General features: G+C 41.9%; 1 protein-coding gene across 3 annotated transcripts in view; it reads left to right on the top strand.

Annotated features, from left to right (window-relative positions):
• Positions 1 to 183: 183 nt before the first annotated feature.
• Positions 184 to 17,582, top strand: part of ARID4B (AT-rich interaction domain 4B) — a 150,289-nt gene continuing 132,890 nt past the window's right edge. For all 3 annotated transcript variants that reach the window (XM_090044428.1, XM_090044420.1, XM_090044411.1), the window contains exons 1-2: positions 184 to 361; positions 700 to 753. In XM_090044428.1, the coding sequence (XP_089900554.1) occupies positions 748 to 753 (6 nt within the window). In that variant the 5' untranslated portion in view covers positions 184 to 361; positions 700 to 747. The remainder of the gene's footprint in view (positions 362 to 699; positions 754 to 17,582) is intronic.

Genomic DNA, 17,582 nt, shown 5'->3' with positions numbered 1-17,582 from the left:
CGCGAGCCTCCGCGGCGCCGAGTCGGTGTTTCCATAGAACTGGGGGAAAACTGACGTCAGCCTTTCCGAAGCGGCGGCCAATGGTGGCGGAGGGGAGGCGGGCCCTGGAGGAGCGTGGGCCAATGGGCGGGGCGAGGGGGCGGGGTCCGCTCCGCCCGTCAGGCAGGCAGTTGGGGAGAGGGGGGAGGGGCGCTCGAGGCTCGCAGCGGAGCGTCGCGGAGCAGGCAGTGCTGCTGCGTCCGGCCGGGAGCATCGGCCCGTGCGTCGCAGAGAGCCAGCGGGGCCGGGGCCCAGGGCCTGCTGCGCTCCCCGTGTCCCCGCCCGGGCCAGGGGAGCCGCGGACGGCCGGCGCCGAACAAAGGTAACCGGGGGGGCCGGGAGCGGCCGGGGGTGGGGGAGGGGCGGGAGAGGGGGTTGTTTTTCTCCTCATCACCGGACTGCGGCGGGACTCGCTCCCCCCCCCCCCCCTTTACCGCTCCTCCCTGCAGGGAGCGATGCTGGGGCCGCCCCCTATGCCTGGCGGGGGAGAGCGGGGCCCGGCTCGGCTTGGCGGCGGTGGGTTGTTGTTGTGGCAAGTTTCTCCTCTGACAGAAATGGCGTCAGCGGGCAAGGTGGGGGGGCGCTGGGCGCGCGGCTGGGCCCCCTCCCCGCGCCCCGGTGCAGTGGCGGTGGCTTGAGCGCTTTTGTTTTGCGTTGCAGGTCCGACCTGGGCCGCGCTCGGTGGTTTTACCGCAGCCTGAGCTCATCATGAAGGTAACGCGGGGGCCGGGGGGAGGTGGGGGAGGCGGCATCCGCGTCCCCTGGTGTCCGCCCGGGCCGGGGACAATGCGGGTCCTGGCGGGAGGGGAGCGAGGACATGGCGGCCTGGGCTGCGCTGCGGAGGGAGGCGGCGGCGGCCGCAGCATCGCAGGCCCCGCTGGGGTGGGGATGTGGGGGGTGGGCGGATGAATGCCCCGCGTCCCGCTGCATGAGCCGCCCCGATTGAGGGGGGGGGCGCGGGATGCTCCTCAGTGGGGCCGGGCTGGGAGGCGCAGCAGCCGGATCGTTTTTCAGGCAGCTTTTTTAGTTTCCTTTTCAGACGGCATTTGCCAGACACTTTCTCTTCTCCGCCTCGCATTTGTTAGACCCTTGGTCCTCAGGTGGGCCAGGCTTCAAGGGCTTCTTCCCCTCTGTCTGGATCTCTTTTTTGGTAGAGAATCTGGTTTCTGAGTCCTAGTTTAACAAGTGCGATTAGCCAGGGTTTCCCCTTCTTCCTCCCTTGAGCCTTGGTGATGGCAGGGCCTCCTTTGAAAGGCTGTTATTGGCCTTGCTGTGTGGCTCAGAACATGCAATCAGGATCATGCCCCTATTGTGCTGCAATGGATCTGGCTTCCTAGCTTTCTAAAAAGCTGTCGAACGCACTTGCTGCATAACTGCAGGAAAAAGAGCCGTGGCAGACCGCTTGGTATTCACGCGCAACGTATCAGCTTTGTTATTCAGCCCTGAGCGCAGTCGCCTGCTTCTAGAGAGTCGTGTCCTTTCTGAGTTCTGGGCAGCTCTTGTCTTTGAAAGTGTGCGGAGTGCAAAATGAGTGCAGTGACATTGTGTTTGTGAAGTGCTGGAAATGTAGATGGGATATACAGCTTCAATAACTAGGTTTAGTGATGCTAAACACAGCAGATAGTCTTGTCTGATTAGTTAAAGGTTCAGCATGTTTCTCCTGGTGACTAATGGAAAAAGAACTTTCGAATGTACACTTGGAACTATGCTTTCCTATGTTGTTGGGGTTTTTTTTTGGTGTGTGTGTGTGTGTGTATATATATGTATATTTTTTTTAACTAAGCTGAATTGATAAGTTCTGAGCTCTTGCATCAAAATGCTTATTGCATACATCAGTTACTTTAAGTAAGAAAAGCAATAGTCAGACTTCTGCAGTGTGATATGCAAGTTCCCAAATTATGATCTGTGGAGTGTTGGCTCAAAACACAATGCTTGTTCAAATTGGGTTGCTGGGAGGGATTGAGACAAATGAAGAATAAAATTTAGAGCAAGAGGAGACAATATAGTGAGGTCTTTTTCTCAGAAGAAAAATCACTTGTTTTAAAGATAGCTATATACACACACCTACTTTTCTAATGTTACTTTTCCCACATAAACAAATGCTGCAGTTACCATAGAGATTGGTGTTCAGATACAGTGGTTATAGGAGCCATATAAATGTGTAGATCTGCAATTGCTGGAGTTAAGGAAATCTATTTCTGAGCTGGAGGGTAAAGTGTGCCCTATAATAGAGTGAGAAACCCCTCGTCTAGCTCAGCTGAATAAAGAGCAGATTATTACAATTTAAATATCTGTCTGTTTTTTATAGATCCATAAAGTCTGTTAATAGATCCATATTTTTTAAAAAACTTGCATGTTTCCTTACCCTTTAATAAGATTTATACTACCATTGTTAAAGGAGGTTTCTTTTTTTTTTTTTATCAAGATGGATGCTGCTAATGTTATCAAATGCTGAATTTGACTTGTCTGAAAATACACTCTGATTTGTTTCGGCTGATTCCTAAACTTTGGAATGTTTGGGATGAACAAAAAAACGGAATCTAGTCTTTCTGGAAAATTTTAAGTTCAAACTTAAATTTGTGATTTAACCTGGGAGCTGCTAGTTGCACTGACATTTTTTACACTTCTAGCATGAAAAGCTTAAATCTTAAAAAGGATTTAAGATTTTACATCATCCACTTAATGATGTGAAATTATGAACAGCCATATGAGGCACAGTTTTTAAATTTGTAAGATTGCAGTGGGAGGGAAGTAAGAGGAGAATTTTCAGGTAAACAATTTTGTCTGTCTCCCCATTTCGCTGTAACTGGATGGCTGATAAAAGAGAAGATACGACTTTTACATGACTCTTTTTTGTTTGTAAATGACCAGAAGTGTGTGATTCTGGACACCTTATTTAAGTATCGAGCACTCAAGAGCTTACAATGAGTCCTATAATGTGGTACCTATTGCAGGGCTGGGGGCCTAAGTTGTCATTTTATACTTTAGTAGTTTCATAGTTGGTAGGGTCGGAAGGGACCTGAGCAGATCATCAAGTCCGACCCCCTGCCATGGCAGGAAAGAATGCTGGGGTCCTTCAGGTGCAGTGGTAGTGTATTGTACCCCTGGTGGATTAGACGGAGAGGGAGTGAGGTGTTCTGGGTTTTATTTTGAGCTGTGCCATTGGTTATTTATGCGGCTCTTTTGAACAAGTCCATTACATTTGCTGCACCTCGTTTTTTCCGTCTGTAGAAAGAAGGTTGGATATTTACACTTCTGTGTAAAGGACTCTGAGAACTATGGGTGAAAAATGCCAAGTAGTTCTGTATTTACTAGCATCTAAAATGACCCTGAATTTAAGATGACACCCCCAATAATTAGATCCTATACATAGAAAATGTATAAATTTGTTATACTTTTCCAGGTATACAATCTGATTAATTATTGAGGGTTGTCTTAAATTTTCGACCCTTTCCTCCTTACTCCCCCCTTCCCTGCCTGCTGCTACAGTGGCTGCTACAGAAAGCGGTGGCTGGCGTGTGGGGGTTCAGGTGGCCCCCTTGCCCTCTGCCCTCCCCTTCTTTTACCTGCAGCCTTTCTGTCTCCCTACCACTTGTAGCCCTCTGCCCACATCTCCCCACAAATTCTGCCCCTTCCGCTCACCTACTCCCCATAATCTCTGCCCCTTCCTCCTGCCTCTTACTGTCAGATGCTGCTTAGGCTCTTGTCCCTGCTGGATCACGGAGCATGGCACATGGAAATGCAGCCCTTGCTGGGCCAAGCAGCAGCAGTAGTGACACTGCTGATTGGCTGGGCAGGGGATGGGGTACTGTGCCTGGGAGGAAATCCAGCCCAAGCTGGAGCCAGGTTGCTTCTGATAGTAAGGGGGTGGAGGGCAGAGGAGGCAGGGTGAGAGGCAGAAGCTGCAGAGGGCAAGTGGATGGGGGAAGGGGTAGAAGGATAGGAGTCTACTATTGGTCTGACTCTGATCCTAATCTAGGCTCAAGGCCAAAGTCGGAGTCATGGTGGTGTCGTGTCCCCCCCCCCTACTTTGTACTTGGATCTAAAATGAACCCCCCCTGCCCAATGCTGATTAGGATGGGTAACCTCATCTTAGATTTGAGTAAATATGGTATCAGTAATAATACAAACTAAATGTCACTAACGGTCTCAGTTACATTTTGGGGCTGTGAGATAAAACAATGATGGTTCTGTCTCCTGACAGTTTGCCACCTTTGCATTCACTGATATTGCTGATTTTTCCTCAGTCTCTCCTTTGATTCCTATCCATCCATCAGCTCAGCAACAAAGACAAGCTGAATGAAGTCTTGCAACAGATTTCTGCATTGTATCGCTTTCATGGCTTCACTTGTCTTTATCCCTTTTTTCTTCTGTTATCAATCTGTCTCAATCCAAAGGAATTAATCCCTTTGTATAATCTAATAACACTTTAATCTAATGAAGGTGAACTGCAAAGATGAAAAAATGCTGCAGTCTTGTTAATATAAATGTTGGAACAACAGCATGTACGTGACATTGGATGCTCCACCAGATGGTAAACCAAGCTTTTCTCTTTTGTAATGACTCTCATACTGGCCTGTGCTAGAGAAGGTAGAGTAGAGTGTGAGTTGCTATGATGTTTCCTATGTTATAGTTGGATTTTCTCTTTTACGTTGTATGGCTTGCACAAGACTTGCAGAGAAAGCTTGTTTCAGAAGCTTACAGAATCTTGGTTTGCCAGCAGGTAAATGTTTACAGAGTAATTATATAACATCAAACTAAGTTTAGCTTTCAGCAGCTAGATTTATATAATGTTACTGTCGAAAAACAATATACAATTCTTTTATTTTATACATTTTAAAAAAGTTAATGAAGCAACTTTAGAAAGAGACCAACAAACCTTTTAAACAGTAGGTAAGAGCCATATATGCTTCAGTGAAAACTTAAACTCTAGTTAAACGCTTCTAATTTGTAAAGACACATCAAAGGATTTGTCTTGAACTTTTGTTTATGTAAAACACTCAGATAAGATCTCCTACTCTTGCTTATAAGACCACTTGGCTGCTGATTAGTTGTACAGTAATTCAAACTAAAATGATATGCTGTTAACCCTATGGTTAGATCTTGGATGCAAGAAAAGTTGAAGATGCCTACTTAACTGTTTGTTTTTGGTTGACCTTTAAAATGCTAAGTTTTAACTTGGTATTGCCTGGTTGTGGATATAGTTATGCTGTAGAGTGTTCATGTAAAACTAACAAAGCTATGTGACAGGGAAAGATTGTATTTTAAAAAATACTGTTTCTGAATTTACATACTCGGGACAAAATTATTTTCCAATACCCTGCTTAGCTCCTACAGAAATCATTAGTGCATACTTCCTGCTATAGCTTCTTCAAAAGTTATTCTGGTACTCTGGTCTACTCTTGCTGTTTACATAGTGAACTAAAATGAAATGCCCTCTAAATATTTTAGTAACTCACTTTCATCCTCCAAAAAACCCTCTCTTGCTCTTAAGCACATCATTCAGGCTGGAAACTAGTTATGGAATTTAGTGACCTTTCACTTCCTAGTCAACTCTTGAGGCTTCAGCAGAAACGTATGGATGATAGAAAAATACTGCCAGCAAGGGAATTTCAGGCAAAAGGTTGGGAAAATAGTTAAGACTTAGGTGTTTTACTCAAAAAACAGTTGTTGCAGTATGATAAACCCATTTCTTTTGTTGATCTTTCAGTTGCAATGTACTATATAACTGGTGTATAACATGACAGTGTCAAACTCAAATCCTGGTCTTTGGTATTTGATCATTCATTAGGAACAGTGATAACAGGATCTATGAGTTAATCAAGTTAAATAGTCAGGAAAACAAGGCCTACTTCCACTGGGAAAGTTAAATGGGGAGTGTATATCTTTAGCTTCGATCTTGGTTTGGATCAAAACTTTTACACATAGGGCACTTTGTGTATAGGTGATACAGCAATAGAAGTTGCAGCACTAAATATGCAAATCTTCAATAAAACATTCTGCACTGACATTAATGTTAAAATCTGGAAGTGTAACTAAAGGTGTGCATGTTGTGGATGGCTGTGCAAAATGGCACACCTACTCTGTTTGTTTTTTTTAAAAGTATCAGTCTGCACTGTAACTTAAAAGCTGTCAAGAAGAAAACATTAGTTTTACATCCTGTGCTGATGGGCACCATAAAATACATATAACTACTATTTTATGAGCGAGTTAAAAGTTCTGAACTACAAAAAGCTATTGTATTTTTGGAGGGATGGACCTTTAAGTCCTTCCACAAATTTTTGCTAGTTGTTTTTGTTAACAGCTTAAATGCCTAAAATTGTGTAGCTGGCTGCAGTTTGAAAATGTACAGCCTTAGAGACCCTTCATTATATAATTAAGCATTAAATATTTTTAAGAGAATATAGAATTTAAAACATACATGGTAACTGAGAGGATCACAGAACCTTTCAGTCTCTAGGTCAATTTCCCATTCTGGACCTAAAGGAAGTGTTTTAACCCCCCCACAAGAAAAGAAATATAGTGGTCTCTGTGGTGCTCTGTCTTTCATAACAGGCAAGTTTAGCCATTTTTTGTTGAAGTGCGAATAGAAAAAACAAAGGGAAGGCAGAGGAGAAACATTGACTATTATCTGCAGCAGTAGTAGTGCAAGTTCATAAACTCTGACTTACCAATATCCCTCAGAGCCTTGACCTAGGGAGGCTCATCCTTAAGGCTAGAGTAGTTCCAGGGCCATGTTTATTCATGAGGATGAGCCTCTCTGGGTCAAGGCTGTGAGAGAGATTGATAAGTCAGAGTTTATGAACTTGCACTACTAATGGTGTAGATAGTAGTCACTGTTTCTCTTCTGCTTTTCTCTTTGTTTTTTCTGTGTTGGCCAATTTGTGTAGTAGGTGTTTGCACTGTCCTCTGGGTACCACCTCCTCCTTACCCAGAACGTTTTCATAGAGCACTGTTTTCTGGGGAACTCAGAACACCTTTTCTGAGCCAAGGGAAAGTGTATAATGCCATAATTCCAGGAGATCTTATTGAGTCCACAGTAACTAAAGAGTTTAGAGACATTATACTAAATAGAGCTGGTACTATTTTATATTCTTGTGCTGGGACTTGCAACCTACCTGCCATGTCCATGTTGTTTAATGTGGAGAGTTGGGGTGACTAGATGTTGAGGATGTTAAGGGGCTTGCAATATAGAAAGAGTTGAGAGACACTGAACTACTCTAACTTGCAAGGAACATTATTTTCCTTGACAAATGCAGTTTTCACTGGCGGTATATCCTGTAAGTACTGCTTTTTGCTGGGAATAGACACCAGAATGTACAGTAGTCTCTTCCTTCTCCGCAAGAAATTTTTCAACTGGAGCTTTGGGAAAAGTATTATGAGGCAAACAGTAAAGTGAAGTGTAGTGTTCCAGCAGTACGTGTAGAAACCTGTACACAAGGTGATCAGTTCAGGTTTTGATGTAGCTGTGCTTGCATATGGACTACTATTTTTGGGTTCTTACTGTATCTCACCCCAGGTCTGTGTGGGAGCAATAGTTGTTGAGAAGTGATGAGTAGCCATTGCTGCTCAACTTCAGGAAAAAGAGGGAGATTTTTTGGTTGTTCTTTGGTGAGCTAGCTGAAACATTGGAGTGCTCAACTATGAGGATGCATTCCCCTCACTGAGGACAGCAGTTACCCTGTGGACTGTAGTTATCAGGAAGCATTACGAGTCAGTTGAGCACAAGTTTGTGTATGTGTAGTCCCATGATACGTGCTGTTACTGTTGAGGTTGTAATTACTATGGCATATATGTGGCAGGGGGGAGGGGGAGCATGTATATAGATGGGGTCTGCAAAGGGTTCATGAGCCACTGATAGAACCCACATGATCATTGTACATATCAGGGGTGGGCAAAATGCATCCCGTGGGCCACATGCGGCCTGCCAGGCCATTCTGTCTGGCCCATGGGGCCCCTAAAATAACTGGCTCTCTGCCCAAAATAATTGCCTACCCCTGGTATATATTGTATATATTTTCTACTTTCAGTGAGCTCAGAAGCACACTGTCAAGATAAAGTAATTACCAAAGGCAACTCAAGCTAGTAGTGATCTGAGACACCGTTGTGAGGCAAGCATGCTAGCACCTCAGATTTCTTGTGTGTGGACAAGGCTACGCAGTCTTACGCTAACTGCTGAAAGAAGCCATTGTCTCTATAAATCGTGAGTCTATGCTGTGCTATTTTTTGCCATTAATTGATTAATCAATGTGTCCCTTCCCTCACAAATTTAACACTACCTTCTTAAACTATGTATTGGTAACTTGAACCAGAAATTACAATAGAGGTCATTTCTTTAGAGCTTGACATTACTTACTAGTTAGAAATAGTATGTGTTTGAAAGCATTATCTCAGTTACTGTGCCCTAGGACTTCAAGCAATGTTGGCAACAACTAAATGGTGTCAGTATATACCTTGAAGATGGAAAAAAATTGAACACAGATATTTGGTATGTTTAGCATGACTGTAGAGTTCAGCAGATGGAGGGAGGCTTTCAAGAATAGAAAGTATAAAGTAAGTGTATCCATTTTTTTAAAGTACTTTATGGGAAGCCCAGCATAAGGATGTTATTACCTTGTAAAACCTGTGAACAGTTATTACCATACGTGAAAAAAACTACCTTTGTGGAGAATAAAAAATGTTCCCTGATTAGAGGCGGCGCTGGTATCATCAGTTTCTGCAGAACTTAAGCTTTCGTTTAAAATACTACATTTCTAACTTTTTAAAGATAATACTCTCCAGGTGATTAATAGCGTTCCTAATTTGCAGACAGCATTGGAATTGTGTTGTGTATATTTTCTATGTCTTTAATACAGAGAAATTAACAAAATACCAGTCACCGTTGTCGTTCCTAATCAGAACCTAGCCTACAGCAGTAAAATTGCCAAGAGTCACGTTTTTTTCACTTTGCTGTTGCTTGTGAGACCTAGTATCGGCAGCAGTCGGGCTTTCAAACTGTTTGAGGGTCAAGAGGACCCCAAACCAGATGGGTAGTGGAGAGTTCTCTGTCTAGAGTCATGAGGCTCAGTAGAAATGAGAGAACAATTTCTTCTTCCTAGCAGCTGGGGGGAAAAGGTGTGTGAAATCCTATGTTTACCATGAGAACATTTGTATAAGAGATTGGGTATCCCTCAGACACTGAATTGGATTCCACGGAGAGCACTGTCTTTCCCAACCTCTGAGCTTCCCACAGAGGTGTGTTGCTCAATTGTCTCATTCTTCGTCCTTAAACACCTTTCTTAGCCCTACTTCTAATTTTTGTAAGTGCCTGGTATATTTTCATTGATTGTATCTTGGCTTGTGGTAGGATGGTAATAAGGCTTCACTTTAGCAAGAATCAAAAACCCAAGCCCGTATAAATTTCCACCTGTTGATAAATCATAGAAGTGTGAGTTTCTCCCAGCATAACCCAGCGAACTTTATAGAATAAAGGAAGTGCATTGGCTGTAAAAAGGGGGAACAATACGATAATCAGGTTGAAAGGGCTAAATCTTCTGTTTCCCAATTTAAGATGTTCTTTTTTCTATCTGAGGCTGTTTTCAGAATAAATTTAGTTTAGTAAACAAAAAAAATGTTAAGGAATTGATAATGGTGGAGCATTCACAGAAGTTTAGGGCCGGAAGGGACCTTGTTAGATCATCAGGTCCAGCCCCCCACTCTGGAGAGGAAAGACTTGCTGGGGTCAAATAACCCCAGCAAGGTGTATGTCCAGTCTCCTTTTGAAGATCTCCAGGGTACCTGTATATAGCTAAACAATATATTGCAAGTAGTATACATAAGGGATATTATTTAGGTTGTTTTCTAAATGTGACACTTGAGTACACTGGAATTTTACTGTTATACTAGCAAGAATAGTAAAAAGTTGAGGTGTTACTGAACTTGGTATAGTTTGCATTAACATTCCGTAATTCAGCTTCTTCTATTGAAGCATATACAGTGCTTTTTAAATCTGTTTTGAAGCACTGCTTCCTGTAATATAGACAAATGTGTTTCTATTTTAACTTTAATATCAGCATAGCAACCAATCAGAGGTTGGTTTTCTTTTTTCAAATAAACCTTAATCTTAATTTTGCTATGAGGATATTTAGATAACCTCATTCTTTGTCATTCTCATACCTCGTAACTTTTCATTTTAACTTCATCATGATACACATGCTAGAGAGGAGGACAAGCTGCAAAACACTTTAACGTAAGTCATCTTGTGGTGTAATTACCCCCCCCCCCCCAAACAGTAATATGATATGTTTTAATACACTGGCTGGAACAAAAGGAATCTGTGGGAGGAAAACAGTAAAATTAACGCTTATGCCCAGTTGTGTGTGCAGGAGTGTTGTAGTATGCCCTTGCAGGTTTTTATAATGATCACTGTCATACATTTACACATGCTGAGTTACCTAAGTCAGATCAATGTGCTGTTGCAGTCTCTTTAGTAGCATAATCAAATTTGTAAGAAAAAAACGAAGCAGTATTTAGGGGACTTTTTCCGTAAAAGACCCTTACTTAAATTTGGATTCTTTTTACTCAAAGGACATGGCTTTGTTATTGTGTTTTAATAGTTAGGATCTTGTAGGCCATCTAAGTAAATGTGCTGTTGTTACTTGGACTTTGCCAGTGTGTACAAAGTGATAGTTGAAGACAATGGGACTATTCAGGTATATGGAACTGCTCATCCATTTCAGGCATAAAAAGGTTGCGAGGACTGTTTTAAACTGCTCCTTGGCATTATTTTCTAGGAAGTATTAGTATGTAATATTTGGTGCCCGTCTGCAGTAATTCAGTGATCCTTTGTTGAAGATAACCTTTTTGGCTAGCTTATGATATCATATTCTTACAATTTTTAAACTCTTTGTTATTCAGCAGCTCAACTGGATTTCTGTGTTCAGAGTATTTTACCCTGTGTACAAATCTCAGGCTTGTTTCATGAAAGGATTTAAAGTCTGATTAAACATGTAAGCCAGTTTTTTTATAGCAGGCAAGTATGCAATGAATGAGGTGAGGTGCATTCAGTATAGTGTATTAAATTTTCTTTTGATGGCAATATTGTACTAAATTAATTGGTACTAGAGAAGCGAATAGATACATAGCCCTAAAGAATTTTCTGATCTTGCTGTGCATGAGTGGCATTTCATCCAGGTAATGATGCAACCAATAGGTAGTCGGGCTTAAATAGAATTAATACTGCTGTCAATTTAGGAAATATAAATATAACTTTTAAATATAGCAATGATATAAGTCTACCAGAAAATTATTTCAGAAATAAATAATTTGTTTTAAAACTAGAGAACAATCTTTTGCATGTGAATTCACACCCCACTGAGATGCACATTTTTTTTTAACTACAAAAACTTGTTGCCACAACAGTAATCAAATAATCTTAACTATTGTCTGAGCATAACTCTTGTTTATTAGAGTTTCTGTTTTCTCCTATAAATACAGTTAGCGACACTTAATCAGACCGATTTAGAGCTGGTACTATTTAATCAGCACCTGCCCAAACACCCCACCTAGCTTTTGATGTCTTTATAGAAATGATGGGAAGTGGTGACTGTGCTGAATTTCATTATTCCTAATTCAGCACATATCTAGCTTCTGCATCATAATGACGGACTTTCTGGACTTTGACTTTCTGTTGTAGCTAGACATTTTTATTAAAACTGGAAAGAGCAGAATGTGCTGAGGTATTTGAAGCTTCTCTGTAAATAGGATTGATGATCTCTGGAAATATTACAAGGAAACCTCAGTACCACATAAAATTCAATCTGTTTCTTTATTTTCCTATTCAGTTTTATCTTATTATGTAGAAGGTCCACATATTGAAATATTTTAACTGTAAGGTTCAGAAATTAGTATATGGAACATATGAATTCCTCAGTAAGGTCAGTGGTCCATCTAGCTTGACATTCTGATTCTTGGTAGTGTTAGACATGATTCTTCCAGAGAAAGCAGTGTCTCTGATAGTGCATTTAATTGGCTAGTCATATATTTAAGAAGTAAGTTTAGGAACTTGGGTTACTAGTTTGTATGAGGATGTTGTACTGTTCTCTTAGGTCTTGCAGGAGTGTCTGGTAGAACTCTTGATGATGAAACAGACTTTCTGTGATGGAAACAACAGTTGAATTTGACAATTCTCTTCATACAGCAATTCTAACAAGAAAAAATACAGCAGTGTTTTTCAGTTATAACAATCTTAAGTGTTACAGTTAACAGAAAACTAAGAAATTTCAAGTAAATGTGGTTTTTATGTTGGCTTGAGTGCCTTAACTCTTTCCTCCCTTCCTTGAAATCAGTGCAACATTTTTACTACTTTAAAATTCCCTCAAAGCCTAGATAAATTCCCTTATTAAAGAGTAGGTTGTTTGATCCTTGAAAACTGTTTTTTTTCCTTAATGGGGTTCCTTAACTCTTTAGTCAAGGACCAAAATACTTAATTTTGGTCAAAACTGTTCAGCTTCTAGGATAGGAGGCTTTAAGAACTTGAAAGAAATAATTGAGGAGCTTCAGCATGCTTGAAAGTGGTGAACAGTTACCAGTGACTTCTAGGTATGTTTTTAAAACCTTTTTATTCTGTGTGTATGAGTGAAAAGAAGTCTGAGGATTTCTGGAATCATGGAGTAGATAGTTCCTTAAATACCCAGTCCCTGGACATAGCTAGCACTCCGCAGAGGCCAGGTCAGCTGAAGATGATTTCAGTTTCCTCTGCAGTATGTTCAGGTCTGTATCACATGACTTGGGGTCTCATATTTTGGGCACAGCCTGATTTAATTTCTCTCTTCACACCTGCCCTCAGTCAATGGATTATTTAAATTTTCTTGTATATGCAGGTCGGTCGGTCGGTCTGTGGAGTAACTGCATTGTTGGACCTATTGGGGTAGGACCTATTGGGATAGTTAGAAGCTTTGACAACTGATCAATGGATAGTTGGTGCATTTAGCAGCCAGAAAGGTACCTGATACAGTTTTGGTTGTAGTATTCAGTGAGAAGTAAAAGCTTCTGGTGTTGTGTTGGCAGTACATATTTTTTCTGTGACTCCCTTTTTAGAGCAGAAGTGTCTTTACATTTGAGGAATAGACTTGAATTCTTGCTGCTCACACCTTTGCCAGGAGCTACATATCCTGCTTCAACAAATGCATTCTTTGCAACAGCTACCAGTATATCCATCAGTGGCCTAAGTCTTAATTAGGAGTGATGATTTCAGCTACCTATAGGCATTCGACTCAGAGTATTGCTTACAAGTATACAAGCGTTCATTCAGTTTCTGTCAAGAGGGGGCATGTTTCATCTGGGAGAAGATCTTCCAGGTAACAACTGGAAGATCTCCCTTGTGATTTAAAAAAAAAAAAAATCTCTGCAAGAACAAATATTTGTATAGTCCCCTCCTGGACCAGTCTGGGAGTAGAGGGAAACAGTGGACAGTGTTCCCTGCATCTTCCCCAAACCAGGGACTGCCGGTCTGGGGAACAGGCCCAGGGCTTTGCCCCCTGTTCCCTCTGCTTCTGGTGGAGGGGCTGCAGGTGTTATCCTTGAAATGCCAGGTGAAGAAGATACTCCACCTGCATAGTATATACAGAGCCCTGTGCCTGCAGCTCCATGTAGGTGCCAGCTTAGAAATCAAATAATAGAAAACAAAGAAAAGCTCATGTCCACAGCCCAGCCAGGGTCTCTGGGAGGAGTGGAGCAGCCTGCTCTTTACCCCTTCCCAAGACCAATCACTGGTTTGTGGAAGGTGCAGAGAGCAAGGGAAAGGAGGCAGCTGCAGTGTGAATACCTGTACTGCTCCCTCTTCCAGAATGCTTTTCTAGCAGGGAATGGTCTCAAAAATTTCCTCTACAAGAAATGAGTGTCTGTTCATGGCCTCTCGTTTACTAAGCAGTAAAATAATTAAAAGCTGCTATTAGACTTCAGCATTAAATAGTATAACTCCATTGAGTTGAACAGGATCAGTTCCCATCTGGCTTGGAGATAGCTGTATCGATCACTTTCCTTATCCATCTCCAGTTCAAAAAAATGAACTGAAAGTGGACTGCTGGTAACATCTGTACTATGATCTTGTTAGCTTTAGCAAGGTGAACTTGGTCACTAATATATAATTTACAGGAGATAACATTAGGTTGGATTCATATGTAAATAAGTTAGATTTCTGCAATTTAGGCATAGTGTTGTTTCCTTCTATGTGCTGGCTTTGTAGAAGAACTCTTTGTTTAAAAAATAAATAAAAGCATAAGAACTGAAAGTTAAGATTACAGACTTCTGAAGGATGCTTTGTCAAAGCTGAATCAAACCCTATTCTTTTTGTTTAGATCATTAAGTTGCATAATTTTACACATGCTTTTCTCTAAGAAACACAGTGCTGGTGTTTCTTTCCATTAAATTAATCTGAGCAAAACAGGGATGCATGTTATTTAAACAGCCTCACTGTTGAAAGCCTCACTTAAGATCTTAACAGTAGTATTTGAGAGAGTTCAGTCCTCTCATCTTGGTTTCTAGTGTATGTTTGTCTATTCAGAGTTGATTTGCTGATTGATAATATCTTCTGGATTGATTAGTATCTGAAACACCAGGAGGCTTATTGAGAAAAAGTATGGAAAGTATAGGCTATTCTAGGCTTTAACTAGGGCAATAATATTCTATACTGAGTTTGTCCACAAACTGTAGTATGGACAGAAATTATACACTTTATTTTGCAGCTTTGGCTGCATTGGAAACAATTTACTTTATTGTAGGCTCCAAATTAATGTGGACATTAATTTAGTTTCTGTTTGTATTATAGTGTCCACTCTCAGCATCTGACAATGTAGGTTGTTTCTTATGAAAGCTCATGCCTCTTTGAATCAGTTAATTTTTAAGGCAGATTTGCAACTGGGGTGCTGCAACATCTTTCCAAAGGTGCTGTGGTGCTTGGCCCTTGTGCTGTGACTTAGCTCTTAGCCCTTGTGCCAAGAGATGAGTGATAGCTCCTCCCCCTCGGTTCCTTTGCTTCCTGCAGGGAAGCAGCTCCTATAGTTGCTTCCCAACCCCTGCAGCACCCATGCTTCTAGCAGTGTGGTTTGCCTCATGCACAGGCAGGGAAGTGAATGTGGGGCTGCAGTTTTCAGCCTGATTTGTCCCCTCTGTTCTTCCCATGTACCTGGGGCCCATGCGCTCAAGTCTCCAGTGTGCAAGTCACTCAAGTAGCAGACATGGCGGTGGGGGCTGTGCTTGCTCCTTGGGTACATACCAGGGTTAGGGAATGGGGCAACTGGTGGAAAAAGCAGGGCACAGTGGAGTAAGGCACTGCCCTCACCTGTCTATCCTAGATCCTAGTTCAGTGGTTCTCACTTGGAGCTAAATTCCAAAAAGATGTGGACTGGTGCCCTGTGGCTCAAAAGGTTGAACCACTAGGGTAAGACCTTGTCCCATTTTCTGCCTGATTCTTTTATAGTGTGTCAGTCCTAATTTATATATCGGTCCTAATGTATGACATGTTGGCTACTTTCATTCTAAAGCATTCCTGAGAGAATACAAAACAAGTTGAAGAGATTTTTGCCAAATGTTTTTAGCACAGTTGGCTAAGAGAGACTTTAATGGGGATCTAGGAAGACTCTCCTCCCCTCTTCTCATTACCAGAATTGGCTACATGTTGGGGAAGCCAGTGTCGCAAGGGTATATCACATGTGAAGTAGAATTAAAGCCCGTAGGAGTTGCCTAATAAGTGTTAAATGTGCATGGAACATGAGCTTGTAGCACCTTGTTGCAGATTTAAAGATGGAAGAGAAACATGTGAAAGTCAGATACTCAGTGTTCTAGAATCTTTCCTAAAGTTCCATAAAGGAAATGTCCAACACTTAACATATTGAAATGTGAACTGTTTTAGCTTTCTGGGGGTGTGATTGACAGTAGATTACACTGTCTTAGGTTTTGTTTTTTTTTTCCCCAGCATTCCATGGAGAGCTTTGCTTTCTTTGGCTCAATGAGAAATAAAATGTAGATCTTAGCATTATTTATGACTAGTGAAATGATTGATTGAAATTAATTTGAAACTTTGAGGAATTTTTCTTTTGAAAGAAAACTATACAGGAAATGATCAGAGTTTTGTATCTCTTTGGGTTAAGACTGTACTAGGGCGAATATGTGCATCTAATAAAATTTAGTGCTAATGCAGTGCTTATATTGTTTTATATTGTTCTATCTTATTAGCCCAGCCAGACACTGATCTGAAAGATGGAAAATGAAGGGGACGCTCTTCTCCCTAACTGTTAGGAGTGGAATATGTTTCTGAGATTTCTTTTGTGGTTCTGTCTCTAGACCTCATTTGGTTGCTTCATCTCTGAGTAGCTTTGTATTGTATTGCAGAGAGCTTTAAACTAGGTTAAGTACCAGAAGGAGTCTAGCTGTAGCAACCTGAGGCTCCATGTGAGGTCTTACCCTGCTTCTTGGCTAGATTGGATTATCTGCATGTTATACAGTGGTCTGTAGCGTAGACATACAGTCTGTCAGCCATTGGCTGTAGGTCTGTTCATAATCTATATCCATCTCTACCTAGGCAGAACTGTATTTTTCCTTTTTAGATGCAGCTGGTTGGTATCAATGGTGTGGTGGTGTGTAGAAGAACTTCAGTTACTCTGTTCCTCTCTTTTCTTCTTTGGAGCCTCCTGGATCTACTTATACTTTTCTTCAGCAGGAGAAATTGAATTTGAGTGAAATTAGGATGATAGTTGCACTATTGTCTGGAGGGTTTTCAGTGGCATAAGTGAAAATGACAAGAATCCTTTTAAATCAGCTGTGCTGCTCAGAGGTATAACAGGCAGGGTTGGCATCCTGGGCAAACTCTGGGAAGGGTTTGGGAAGAGTACTGGAGGGGCACAGGTTCTGAGAGTGAGGGGTTGGGGTAGGTGGGGGAGAGTGCCACAGGGGCACAGTTTCCAAGTGGTGCAGGTATCTTAACTATACTAGGAACTCACAGTCCTAGGTTGCTGCTTCACCTACCACTGCGGCCTGCCTGCCTTGGGCACTGCTCTTACAACAACAGCAGAGCATCTGTATATTTGGCTGCTGCCAACAAGCAATGTTGCAAGTCTGTTTTTGCTGCCAGAGCATGGACTCCATGGGGATAGGGGTGATTCTGGTGCCCCTCCTAAGTTGGTGTCCCTCCAGGGTTGGTGCCCCACTCACCCACCTATCAGTTACATTACTGGCGCTGCTACTTGGAAAAGCACAACTTTTCTTCCTATAGACTCAGGAAGACCATGGTGCATCAGTGTGGATGTGTGAGGTCAGCATTTATATTTGGTAACTGTTTGGAAGTGCTAAGCTTTAATTTTATTCATAGTTTCTAGGGTCGGAAGGGACCTGAGCAGATCATCGAGCCCAAACCCCTGCCATGCCAGGAAAGAGTTCTGGGGTCAAATTACCCCAGCAAGGTGAACATCTAGTCTCCTTTTAAAGACCCCCAGGGTGGGAGCCAGCACCACTTCTCTTGGAAGTTGGTTCCAGATCCTAGTTGCCCTGACTGTGAAGTAGCGCCTCCT

This window comes from Crocodylus siamensis, chromosome 1 (genome assembly GCF_052110815.1).
Source record: "Crocodylus siamensis isolate JL-2025a chromosome 1, ASM5211081v1, whole genome shotgun sequence".
In the NCBI taxonomy this organism is placed as follows: domain Eukaryota; kingdom Metazoa; phylum Chordata; order Crocodylia; family Crocodylidae; genus Crocodylus; species Crocodylus siamensis.
Note: the sequence above shows the minus strand (reverse complement) of the source record. Positions and strands in the feature narration are given on the sequence as shown.